This window comes from Ricinus communis, chromosome 5, assembly GCF_019578655.1.
Source record: "Ricinus communis isolate WT05 ecotype wild-type chromosome 5, ASM1957865v1, whole genome shotgun sequence".
Taxonomy (NCBI): domain Eukaryota; kingdom Viridiplantae; phylum Streptophyta; class Magnoliopsida; order Malpighiales; family Euphorbiaceae; genus Ricinus; species Ricinus communis.
The window spans coordinates 1,998,195-2,012,009 of record NC_063260.1 but is presented as its reverse complement, the minus strand read 5'-3'; the positions used below and the strand labels follow the sequence as shown (position 1 = coordinate 2,012,009).

The 13,815-nt window shown below is 30.5% G+C and overlaps 1 protein-coding gene across 1 annotated transcript; it reads left to right on the top strand.

The window, feature by feature from the left end:
• The first annotated feature begins 5,009 nt into the window (after window positions 1-5,009).
• Window positions 5,010-12,456, top strand: LOC8268713 (calcium-dependent protein kinase 28). The gene is made up of 12 exons (XM_002521612.3): window positions 5,010-5,775; window positions 7,033-7,163; window positions 7,373-7,414; window positions 7,576-7,687; window positions 7,778-7,856; window positions 7,991-8,160; window positions 9,391-9,517; window positions 9,624-9,739; window positions 9,828-9,935; window positions 10,084-10,146; window positions 10,496-10,669; window positions 11,921-12,456. The coding sequence occupies exons 1-12, from the start codon at window positions 5,335-5,337 to the stop codon at window positions 12,083-12,085; spliced, it is 1,728 nt and encodes a 575-aa protein (XP_002521658.2). The 5' UTR covers window positions 5,010-5,334; the 3' UTR covers window positions 12,086-12,456.
• The last annotated feature ends 1,359 nt before the right edge of the window (window positions 12,457-13,815 follow it).

Genomic DNA, 13,815 nt, shown 5'->3' with positions numbered 1-13,815 from the left:
ATAACAAATATATTGTTTTGAGTATTAAAATCATTATGTAATTAGAAGTAAAATTTATTAGTTAACATATTATTGCATTTATATTAATTAATATTAAAAATATAACAAATACAAAATTCATACATCATTATTATATTTATACATTAAAAATTTTAAAAATCATAATATAACGATCGATACGTATATCAATGTGCATAATATAATGCATCTCTTGGAAGGATTCAAATGGTCTTAGATCGATCAAAGATTGAACTTAAGTAGTATAATTTACATCTTTCGTGAAAATTCAAACAGTTTCTTAAATCAATAAAAGATCAAACTTAAAAAATTAATATGGTATGTGAAAGAATATAGACAACTTAATTTGCTGACATAAAAATAATCCGTATTTTATTAATATAATTTATGTAAGATATTATGGAATTGAATAAAAAAATTATTATTATATTCAGTAGTATAAATCATATAATTACTCACAAATTCTATAAAAATTAAATTAAGCTTATATCAACACTTATTAAGAAAAACAAATCTTCCACGCTACTCCATTATTGTTTATCTTAATTACTTCATTATGCAAGATCTTATGATCAATATAACAAGTCTAAATCAATTCATAAAACCCACCCAAAATCTTAATCATGATAAACCCTAAAAATTATAACTCTAATATAAAATCATGCAGATTATCTAAGATGTTTATAAAAAAATCAAATGTTAAATACAAGTCATACGAACGATTAAAAGAAAACCCACAAAACAATATAAACGTAAAGTAATTAGTACGAAACTATAAAATAAAATTCATAAGGAACTACAGTATTCGTCTATGGCTATGGGTCTTATATGTATAATATTTAATGTAAAATTATTTATAGATAAATTTATTGAATCTTATTAATAATATTGTAAATAAATTAGAATTTGAAATAATTAAGAAAAAATTACTAGCAGTTTTATTCAAAATATGCTTGAAATTCAAATAAATACTTTTAATTAGTTAACTTTACTCCCTCTATCAAATTAATATATATTTTAGTCCATATGTTTCTTACTATAAATAATGTTTCGTCCTTAAATTTTATAAAACAATAACTTTTTAAGACAGTACAAATTGACAAATGCATGGGTGAATTATTATTCTATTTAAAACGCGAGGAACTAAAATATATGATTTTGTTTTAAAAGTAGATGATTAAAATATAAGTTTAAAATCTTAAAATATATATTTTAAAATTTAAAATCAGTCTCGTTCAGCTTTCAGAAAATATGATTATATAATTAGAGTCAAAAGCTTCAAAGAAAAATAATGATTTGTTCAACAAAATGCCAGAAGGAATAAGAAGCTGAATTAGATTCTTACAAGGGAGGATCTAATGGATTGAAGTCATCACAGATAATATTATTGAGAAGCATAACAAGCACAATGGTCAACTCTCTTCCTCTTAGCTTGTTATGTGAAAAAACAAAATAAAAACATTTTTTTTTTAATTTTTTTAATTGGGTTAGATGCAAATAAAATGAAAGCTGCTTATCCAATACAAACCCACCCTTTCTTGTAAAAGAAAAGAGAACAAAATAAAGGAGGCAATATGTTTTAATGGTGCAAACACAGTCATGAATTTTCTTGCCATAAAATGTTTTAACTTTGTAATTGGTGTATGATGTTGAAGACTTGTAAAGTCTCAATCTCATGCATGTAGATAAACCCTAATATTTTCTAAAGGGCCATTGCCCATTTAGCATGCTTCCATAAGGAGGGAGAAGAAAAAGAGAGATAGAGATCTAACAATCACCCAAATAATGTGAAGAAAAAGATAAGCATTTCTTTTTTGCCACATCAAAAGTTGTGATGTTTCCTACTTGGGAATTTCTACTTCATCTAATGTGAAAAGAAGGTGAGTTTTTCAACCTCTTTAGTCGGCCGATCTCTGCCATTTTTCAGTGCCGGTGGCTCATTCTTTAAGTTACTAGGGGTTGAGATTTCAGTCTCCATTTTTCTTCTCCTCTCTTAAACTAACTAAACACTTTGACAAAGTAAGGAATTCATAATAACATGTAATATTATATATATTACTATTATATCTTGGATATATATTGTTTAATGGTGGTGAAATTGATTAGTTGTGTAACATGTGTCGAAGAATATCGGATGATTCAATATCATCCGGTATATAAAATAATATAAAAAAATTATAATATAAATAAGAAAAATTTATTAATTTAGTTTAATTCATGCAAATAGTTAGATTTAAATTAATATTAATTTATTAATGATACATTCATTCTTCTTCCGTTTCTAATTTTTGGAGCCATGAGTGCTAGGACCTTGTAAAATATAGTGTTAATCTCGTAATAAACTTGCTTACTCTTTTGATCCATAAAATTATTTCATATTGATAAGAAGGTTAGCTTCGAAACTTCACAATAACTATACATTGATGAGAACTTTCAACCTAAAATAGTATCAGTAATTAAAATATATAAACATCGCTTGTTCAAAAATAATATCGACTCTTCAAGAACTTGCAAAAGAGAAGATTCTATGTCAAACTTTTTAAGTGACATGAGAAATAAGACTTTGCCTATAGCTAGAAAAATTATTGAGACGGATATTGAAGATAACCAACGTCAAATAATAATTTTGTATCAAACTAAAGAAGGGTACATTTATATAATATAATGTTTTAGACCTAATAAACATACAACTTGTTCACCCATATATATTTTGCCACCATTAGCATCAATTACAATAACTTTCAAGTAAGCACAAATAACTTAAAGAAAAAGAGAGATAGAACTTTAATAGAATCACTACATCTCAAATCTACCAAACCTTAATATACTAAGCTTGTTACCTCTTATAATCCCAGCTAAAGAGGGTCCTTATTTTAGTTAAATTTTCTTATTTTAATATAATTAATTCTCATAAATATAAAAAATTTATATCCGATATAAATATTAATATTATAAACTAAAAGAAATTAGTCGACATCAAATTATGCGATATCAATTCACAAACTTGATCAACGCTTCAACTTTGAAATCTCAATTTCACGTGGTTAACACGATAGATTATAGTTTCTCTAGTCTAGAATAAAAAGAACAACAATTAATTAACCAAACTAATAAGAGAGTTATTCTAACGTCCGTAACCTACCGACAAATTAAAGACTAAATTTGTACTAATTAATTCTAAAACTTCATCAAAATTTTGACAGAGTCTTACCTATAACACAGATATCAAGTAAAACAAATTCATTTCCTACTAACAATTTTATGATAATCTAATTATTAACTATAAAACTTGAATCGGAACCCTAAATCTAAATCTAATCTATATTTTATGCTCAACCTCAAGCGGGGCAAGTCACCAAATATAAAAGCTATAGCTTAATACAATTATAATTAGAAACGTAGAAATATTAATTATAATTAAAGTAATAGCATCGGGCAGTAAAATATATGAATAGTTTTATTAAAGAAAGTCTAACTCATGATAAGATTAGTTGCCCAAACTATTTAAAAGTGAGTGTTCAATTAAAATAAAATTTAATTAGTTATTACAATCATATATATTATATTCAATGGATTTGTTATTTTTTTAGTTTTATTATAAATTTATAAAAACAAAAAGATAAAAAGGAAGCATGTTCATATTTAATTTTCTTATTAATAGGATATAGTAATAAAAATAGATCAAATCCGACCCTTGACTCGAGTAAAAATAGATAAAAAAGTAATGTTATATAATTTATTATTTTTTATCCCGTCTCTTACTCAAATATTGTGGCATCTACCATTTTTATAAAATTACCTCTTAATATTTTTCCTTCAACCATCATTCTCTATAGTCAAATATTAATATCCCTATCTTCTATGTATTAGTAAATTTGCTCTAAATCTCTAATTTAACACAGTATACATTTGCCATCTGATCTTTTTCTTGTGATTTAAGTGCTTGTGAACCATTGGATCAATCGGGCTTCGCATGCAACTATTAACTATGAAAACAAAAAGATAGAAAGTGGGAGCAGGTTCATCACAATTCCACATATATTTATCTTTTTTTCCCTTGAATCTCAAAATTTATAAATCTTTTATCTTATTCGAACCCAAAATTTGCAAATTTTGATTTTTCTGCAACATAAAATACTAACATAAAAAATAATTTAAATGAGGAAAAAGTTATACTCTGATAATTTATTTTGTATTTACTTTAATTTTCACTATAAAAAATAATTACCAAACTCTGCACATATTAAATCTGTTCATGGTTTCGATATTTGTAAGATCTGTTCAAAATTAGTTGAGAAATTTTAAAGTTAAATATATATTTTTTTATTTGAATCTTTTTAAATCCGAGCTCAATTAAAATAAAATCTATCTAATTTTGAGCATATTTAAAAATATTATTATTATTTTTAAATTTGATCTCTCAAGAAAATTACATGTAAAATATACTTTTGCTATTTCAAAAAATAGTCACTTTTTTCTTTTGACATGTCTCAAATTATAATTATTTTTTTAATTGATAATATAGTAAGTTATTATCAAAAACATCATTCATTATTATATATAATAAATTTTTAAATTTTATTTTATAATAACTATGATAACAATTAATAATCCTAAATAAGGTTTTAAGTTTAAAAATTAAATATGCATCTGCATTAAAACTCTTGAGATAATAATTTATCATTTATAAAAATTATGCTCAAACATTCTAGATTAACTTTAGATATATGTACATCAAAATAATATTAACTGAAAGATTTATATTTTTTAATTTACATGTAATTAGTATTGGATTATGGTTTTAGAAGGAAGAAATATTTTTTTTTATTATAAATTAAGTTTCAAACTAAATTTGTTAGAGGAAGAAAGATAAAACAAAAAAAGAAGAAGCAAAAACAAAAAAACTTGAGGAAAAAAGGAAAACATCTGTAAATATTACTAGTATAGTAATAAGAATAACAAGAAAACGTTTAATTTCTGTTATATACCATATCATCATCTCCTTCTCTGAAATGAAAAAAAAAAAAAAAGAGGAAGAAAGAAAGAAAGAAAGTCTCTTTTTTGACCACCACCCCCACCTCTCTCTTTCTTCTCTTCTTCCTCCTATCTTCTCTTCCGGTTCCCCAAAAGCCCATTATTATAGTTTATCATAATCATCCTCTTTATTTATTCATTATCTATATATATATTTTACAGAGTTTTGATCCTTGTAGAAACTTATTTATATATATTTATATATAAGAGTATAAAGCTATTGGCTTTGACATTTCTGTCTCATGGTTGTCTTCTTTGAATATTTGCAAATCAATTAATCAAATGGGTGCCTGTTTTTCTACCATTAAAGTTAGTGGTTCTAGTAGCAATAACACCGCCACCACAACCGCCACAGTTGGCGGCCACCATTATCAACGGAAAGAAATTGCCGGCAACCCACAAAGAATATCAACAGCAACAAAAACAAACAAGCAAACCAAGAATAACAACAACAACAACAACGAGAACAACAACAATGAGAGTAGACAACAAAAGCAGCAATCACAACAACAGCAACAAAAGGTCAAAGAGAAGCAAACTTTAAGGAGACCTGGCGGAGTGATCCCATGCGGTAAGCGTACAGATTTTGGGTACGCTAAAGATTTTGATAAAAGATACTCCATCGGGAAGTTATTGGGTCATGGTCAATTTGGCTATACTTATGTTGCTACTGATAAGGCTAACGGAGATCGTGTTGCTGTTAAGAAGATTGAAAAAAATAAGGTACTTTTTTTGGTCAATTGGGTCTATTTTTGTATGCTTAATCTGCTTAGCTTTTGTGCGTTTTATGCTTTTACAATGGTTATTAATGAATCTGAGTGTATTAATGACGTTGAATTTCAATATAATATAGGTGTTGTCTTGTTAATGGGGTGTAAAAGATAAATCTAAAGAACACTTCTTTTTTTGTGTGTGATTACTGTTACTAATGATGGTTTTGGATGCTTAAAGATTCTAATTTTGGACTTCGATTGTAGAGAAAAGGGGATAAATCGAGCATAAGATCCTGGAAAGGTTTTTCTGCTTTTATTACAGATAGATTCTCATTTATTTAATTTGCTTTTAATGAAGACCCTCTTTGCTTGAGAATCAAGCTTGCACTAAGCTGTTTGTACTGTTTTTCTCTGTTGATTTGGGTATCCATCCCCAATTAATTCCCCATGCTTAAGTATTTTAGGAACCGTTGCGTCCATAGAAACATCTGACATTGTTATCATTGACCTCCACCTATATATTGTGATATCCTCTTAACTGGGATTTGGGGGTATCCATGGGATTGTTGTTAGCTGAGTATTGATATTTGCGAATGGATTCTTTTGGGTTGGCGAGATCGTTTGCTTGTTTTTGCAGAAAGCAAGTTAGCAGGAGTATTTTTATAGTATAGCAATAAAATTTTGGTGTTCTCCTTCATCTCATCTTAGAATGCATGTACTTGAATTAAAGAGTTTTTCTTTTCAGATCTTTCTCAATTATGTTAAAATTCAATCTAATTTAATTTCAGAGTTGTGATGTTTCTGTAATAGAGGCCATGTTCTGAAGGCGCAGACTTCCCTTTGCCCTCATGTAAAGAAAAGAAAATTTTGTTTTATTCTCCTGCCAAAAAATGGTTCTAGAAAGAAGAACATCCCAGATCTTCCATTTATCATCTGCTAAAGTTGTTTTTCATGCTTGTCCCATGAAATATTCCAAATCACCAGTTATGTTCTTCAGTAGCTTTATATATTTATATACACTGTTATGCATCTGAACTCCTATTTTAATGACTGTCATGTGCAAGGAGATGTCTTGTTTTCTTTTCTAGTTAGGAAATCTCTAGTTCTGTAGCTACTTCTGATGATGTTGAGAGAGACTAAATTAAGCTCATGATCACTTACAGCTCCAATGCTTAAGATGGATTAAGTGTTGCTGCTTTATCTCTTAAACAAAATGGCCTGTTTACTCTTTGTCTATTTTAATGCTAATCCTGGGCTTTGGTGCTAGATGGTTCTGCCAATTGCTGTTGAGGATGTTAAACGTGAGGTCAAGATATTGCAGGAACTTGCTGGCCATGAGAATGTAGTTCACTTTTATAATGCATTTGAGGATGATTCATTTGTATATATAGTGATGGAGTAAGTTTCTATACCTTCTCTGTTGACTAAGCTGTGATTCATTTATATGCAGTGTTCCTAAGAATGCATCTCCTCCTATTTATGCAGCACTGATGCTTATTACAAGATACAACTTTTTTGCCTTCACCTTTTTCTTTGATGTTGTTCAATTGTATTATCTTTCTTCTACTTGGTTAATTTTATGGCTTCTATGTGCTGTCTTTAATTAGGTTATGTGAGGGTGGGGAATTGCTGGACCGCATATTGTTGAAGTAAGAATCTTTATTTCTGGGAACTTTATTTTGCAGTTGCTCCAATCTAGCATATTTTCACTCTAAATTTGTGTCAGAAAAATGTTTCTGATACGTTATCTTGGTTCAGTAGAGTCATTTCACATCGTTCTACTTACATCTGCTTGACTTTCTTCAAACAGGAAGGACAGTCGTTATACTGAGAAAGATGCAGCAGTAATTGTACGGCAGATGCTCAAAGTTGCAGCTGAATGCCATTTACATGGTTTGGTGCACCGTGACATGAAACCAGAGGTATAGTCAATTTTATTAGTGTGGATATCATCCTTGGCAATTCAGAACGACGCCCCTTGACAGTGTCTTCCTTTTTTGTCTTGACTGTAGAATTTTCTTTTCAAGTCAACCAAGGACGACTCACCTCTTAAGGCCACAGACTTTGGCTTGTCAGACTTCATTAAACCAGGTATGTAGTACTTCGTCATGAAGGGGGTGGGTTGGGGCAGCGAGGGAAGGGGCCGGGGTGGGGGTGTGGAAGTGCGGGTGGCATTAATATAGTTATACTCAAGATACTATATCATACTATCCAATCAATTGCAGGGAAAAAGTTTCAAGATATTGTTGGCAGTGCCTATTATGTAGCCCCTGAAGTATTGAAGCGCAGATCTGGACCTGAATCAGACGTCTGGAGCATTGGTGTTATTACCTATATTTTGCTATGTGGGAGGCGCCCTTTTTGGGATAAGACTGAGGATGGTATATTTAAGGAGGTCTAGCACAATCTCAATCTTGGATACTGGCTTTTTTTCATTTTCTTTCTTTACCGTCTATCATTGCCATGTGGTTTGCCAACATTTTGGAAAAAGATAGATTTGCCCTATGGTTTCTTGTGGATAATGTTGCTGACTTTCCTTTTCACATATTCATATTTTTCTAATTTTCTAATTAATACTGCTAATATTTGGCCTCAAGTTCTCAGTTTGTGTACGTGAATCAAAATGAGATACTCTTAGTTTCCTCTATATACGTAGTTGTTAAAGGCAAATTATCTCAATTAAAAAAAAAGATAAGAAATGGAAAAAAGAAGAAGAAGATTACAAGAAAATGAGACTTAGGGCAAAGAAGACAAGTTTACAATCAAAAGACCGAAATTAAGAAGTTGTGCTTATAGGAGTTGGCGATCTCTTCCACTGAAAGGTGATCACAAGGAAGTTGCAGACCTCTTCCAGCCAGCCAGGTTGCTGGGGTAGTGGAGTTGAAGAGGAGGGCTGTGATCATAAAGAAGTTGCAAACCTCTTCCACCCAGCCAGGTTGCTAGAGTAGTGGAGTTAAAGAGGAGGCCTCTCGTACTAGAGACAAAAAAATCATATCTTCTTCCTCAGTTAGGCCTAAACACAAATGGAAAAGACAAAAGGCATCTTTTCATATGAGAGCTAACCCTCCTTTAGTACTTAGAGATGAGGAAGAAATTGATTTTGAGGAAGATGATGGAGAATATGAAGGAGAAAAGGAAATTGGAATTGATCAACTGGAATTTGATGATGGTGATAATAGTGAAGACAATATTGACCTTTGACGATTAATTGTGCTTTGATATGTGATAAGTGTTTTAAGAATTGTTGCTCCAGTTTAGTATTATTAGGAATGTGTTCTGGAATTTTAGAAACCTTTATTGTTAAATATTATGTGTTTTTCTGTCATGACTATGTGTTTTGAGTATTAATTGTTTATTCATTAATTTTTAATTTTTTAGTTTTGCACCTTGTATCTATCAGGCAAGCACCTGCTCCTTGTGCCTTTGTGTGCCTTGCGCCTTTAATAACTATGTTTATATATGCAACCTTTTCAGTTCTCTGAATTAACTATTGTATACTAATAGATTGCAACTTGGCATATATGTCCAAGTAAGAGTTGGATTTTGTTTTAATTGGATTGCATACTGCTTATTTCTTTTTAATACTGATATTTACTCTTAAAGTACTTATGTCTAATGTCTGCAGGTCTTAAGGAACAAACCTGATTTCCGGCGTAAACCATGGCCAAGCATAAGCAGTAGTGCCAAAGATTTCGTGAAGAAGTTACTGGTGAAGGATCCTCGGGTCAGACTTACTGCTGCACAGGCGCTATGTATGTATCTTACTGGCCACTTAGGAAAGAAATAAATATTGGTAATTATTAGTATGAATTTTGGAGCGTATAAGAGTTTGGTTCTAAAGTGTTGTTCCATTCGCAGCACATCCATGGGTCAGAGAAGGAGGAAATGCATCTGAAATACCTATTGACATATCTGTTCTAAACAATATGCGGCAATTTGTGAAGTACAGTCGTTTTAAACAGTTTGCTCTAAGGGTAAGACATGCGTCTTTTGTTGTTGGGTTCTCATAGAGCAGAAGACAAGTTCTTCCTATATGTAAATTTTGTTTTTCACTAATAATAGGCATTGGCAAGCACACTTGATGATGAGGAGCTGTCAGATCTTCGGGATCAATTTGATGCAATCGATGTAGATAAAAATGGTTCTATTAGTCTTGAAGAGATGAGACAGGTTTTCTTTTTTCCCATTAATCCTGTAATAATTTTTTCTTGATATTAAACCTGGACTTTTATGGTAATTAATAAATTTCTTTCAATGAAATTTGCTCTTATATATACAATTTCTTTATTTTATTGTAACAAGGATGGTTTTAATGCAGGCACTTGCTAAAGATCTTCCCTGGAAATTGAAAGAGTCTCGTGTCCTTGAGATTCTCCAGGCGGTAAGCATGATTTATTTTGTTTTATCAGGGAAGAATTCTGTACAACATAAAAGGGAGAGGAAATGAGCCTTCAACTTGGTTTATGCCATCCTTGTTCTTTGTGGTCCATGGAATTGGCATTTTCGGCCAGATGACATTAGTGTGGCATTCATTATTCTACCAAATAGTCTTCTTTGTCCATTGGAATAGAATAAAAAATAGTTGATTTTAAGAATAGAATTTGGGATTCCACTCCAAACTTTTGTAACCACCCTTGAGCAATATGATATCGCCTCACCCTTTTTTCACATTGCTTGCTACTGCTGCTTCCTTGCTGCATTCTGAAGGGTTGGTTGTCTGTTTGATGCAGATTGACAGTAACACAGATGGACTTGTTGATTTCTCAGAATTTGTTGCTGCTGCTCTACACGTGCATCAACTAGAGGAGCATAACTCTGAGAAGTGGCAGCATCGATCACAGGCTGCTTTTGAGAAATTCGATATTGATAAAGATGGTTTTATAACATCAGAAGAACTTAGAATGGTCAGTATTTCATTACATGGAGAATCCATTATATTAATTCGACACCCCCTCCAAAGCTGAAAACTAAGAAAGAAAAAGGAAAAAAAAGATGATTATATGCACATCATGGCTTAGTGACTGTTATGCATCAAATCACCCATAACTCTTAGTTCTGGTACCATTTTGTTATGGTCTGAAAATCTAGTTATGGGGTGATGCATCTGAAATTACAAGATAGTAAGGCCTCATTAAGAGAAGTGAACAATCTCTATGTAAGGTCTCGTTAGGAAGAAGTCAATGATATCTTGAGACTAAGAACTCAAACACTTTTTCAGAAATGCTGCCATTAGGGATGGATCTCTTGAGTTTAAGGAACTCAAAAGGCCTTCCTTTGATATTCTGCAGGCTTATATAAGCAACTTCTACTTAATACAACAACAGACATAAAAACATGAACTTAAATGCCTGCTAAACATGAAACATGAAAAGGGAACTGCCCCATGTCTTGATAGCTACCTGACATCATAAAGAAACTACTGCCCCTAAATAATTTAAATAAAACTTGGAACAAAAATTACATTAAAGAATGCTTTTCTATAAACTACTATGTATTCTGGTCCTCACTTAAAAAAACCTAGATGATATAGAAATTTCTTCCATCTACTGGTTTGTCTATTGCACCATGCTGTTGATGACACCTATCTTGGTTTGAGTTAGTTCCATCTGCTACGTCTCTTCTCCTACTCTTTAGCCCTTAGTAACAGTGACAGAGCTTGCATTTGATTTTCTGGTCAAAGCAATTGTTCTTCATTGGATTGTTACACACACCAAGTGGTCCTTTTTTAACTTAATAATGATATGAGTTTGAAGACTTTGTGTAACTGATAAAAAAGACTTTCTAGTTTGTTGAAGGAGTCTGTAACTGATTAAAAAGTCTTTGTAGTTTGTTCAAGGAGTAGCTTTTTTTTAGTTTAACTTTGGGACATGTGGATATTCTTTTCTTCATAGTTTGATTGTTGGTAACACTTTCTGCCATGCACTTTATTTATATGTGAAAGGCCCCTGATTTCTATGGCTGAGTAGCACTGCAATTATGTGGGCGGTCTTTTAATCAAATCCTAGATCAGACAGGAGCTTGGGAGGTTATCTGTGCCTGCCTAGGGTGTTTAACTAGCAGAGATCATGTGCTTTTTATGTATGATAACTTTTTTGTAGCTACAAAGACACATTTTAGCTGCATTGCTCATAACTATTTGCTTTACTGAAATGTAGCACACGGGCTTGAGAGGTTCCATTGATCCGCTTCTTGAGGAAGCTGACATTGATAAAGACGGTAAAATAAGCCTTTCAGAATTCCGTAGACTTCTAAGAACTGCAAGTATTAGCTCACGGAATGCACCAAGCCCATCCGGACATCGGAATTCTCGAAAGATGTAGAGCAGAATTTGGAGTTCCAGAAAATCGAGACAAGTCAGAGTTGCAAAAGTCATCTACTTTCAGAAATTCTGCTGCAGGATTATACGGTGTTGTAGTCAGGGTACTCTCTTGCGATTAGATTACCATCCCATGTATTTTCTGAACTCAAATGTTTTCAATGGTAGGACTAATTCCCCAAAGGATGTGTGCTAAGAGGATGCGTTGTATTAAGTGGAGAGGTGTTGGTTCGCTGTGGAGGATGGCTGGCTGGCTCTGCGTGTGATTGTACATTCTTTTTGAGTGTCAGGGACTTTCTTTGTCGTGCCCAATGAATTGTAATATCTAACAGAAACCAATAAAATGCCAATAAATCTTTGGTGTTTTAGAAATCATTTTGATTCCTTTCTTTAGTACCCTGTTTCTTTTTGTTTTAAATTTAAATTTATGATTTCATCTACAGAACCATTAGACTCAGATCAGTATTGATCTTGAAGAGGCTGGAAATATGGGAGGGGATGAGCATTGAAAAGTAGCCACGAAAAATTGTTTGAGAAAATACACCTTTTATGCGTCCTCTTTCTTCTTTTTTTTTTTTTTTTTTCTTATGATATTTTTTTATTTTTTTTTTAATCTTTTTTATGGATTACAGCTCTAATATGTTCTAATTTTTCAAGAAAAAATTGAAATAATAAAAAAGTGAATGTAAATATATTAACAAAAAGATTGATAATTAATTATTATAATCTTTTTTTAATAAAAAAGAATTATTAAACAAAGTTAATAAAAAGATTATAATTTTTTTTCCTGCAAAACCCATTTGAATAATCTTTATTAAATTCAAATAACTTCATTTTAATCAGAAAATATTTCTTGAATATATTTTTAAAAAAACTAATAATGGCTATAACAAACTGCTAAAAAAATATTTGATAGAAGTGGAAGAGAAAATTGAATAACCTTAAAATGTTTTGAAAAACAGAGAAGAAGAAATTAAATTGTTAGTGATTGGTGGTGTGTGATAAAATATATATATATATATATATATATATATATTTTTTTTTTTCTTTGCATGTATGTTATGTGTGACATTTTTTAAATGAAAAAGAAAATAGTGGAATGAATCTTCTTTCAAACTAAAATGGAGAATGGATAAAATGGGATAAAAATATGATTAAAGAAGAAAAATTAAAGAAGAAATGGAAAGAAATAAAAAATGGAGAATGATACTAAAAAAAATGAAAAAGAATCTTTACTTATGCATGCATGTTATGTGTCACATTTATTTAACTGCTTTTAGTATGGAATTTTGCATGCATAGTCCTTTTATTTTGTCATTGCATTAGATGATGGAATAATTTAATATGTCATATGTCAATACTGTATGCTATATGCATTTTATGTTCGGTTTTTGTTATTTTTCTATTTTTTTGTTTATGTTTGGTTTATCTTTTGCTACAAATCAATATTTTTATTTTAAAATATACATATTTTAGTTTTTTTTTGTTATGCTATAATTAATCTTTAAGTATGTTATTTTTTTGATTTTTTGATTTATGTTTGATTTTTCTCTTTTACAACAAATCAATATTTTTGTTTTAAAACATTAATTTTTGGTTTTTTTTTTGTTATATATAGTTTACCTTCAATTATGTTGTTGCTTGTTTATTTTTGCGACAAATTAATATTTTTTTATCATGTTAGATATGTCTTTCCAATATGTTCTTTTTTATTTTTTTATTTTTTTTGTATAA

Coding starts and splice junctions, on each gene's coding strand:
- LOC8268713 (XM_002521612.3), top strand. CDS start 5,335: ATGGGTGCCTGTTTTTCTACCATTAAAGTTAGTGGTTCTAGTAGCAAT. Junction 7,164..7,372: donor TTTGTATATATAGTGATGGA/GTAAGTTTCTAT, acceptor GTCTTTAATTAG/GTTATGTGAGGGTGGGGAAT. Junction 10,147..10,495: donor TCCTTGAGATTCTCCAGGCG/GTAAGCATGATT, acceptor TGTTTGATGCAG/ATTGACAGTAACACAGATGG.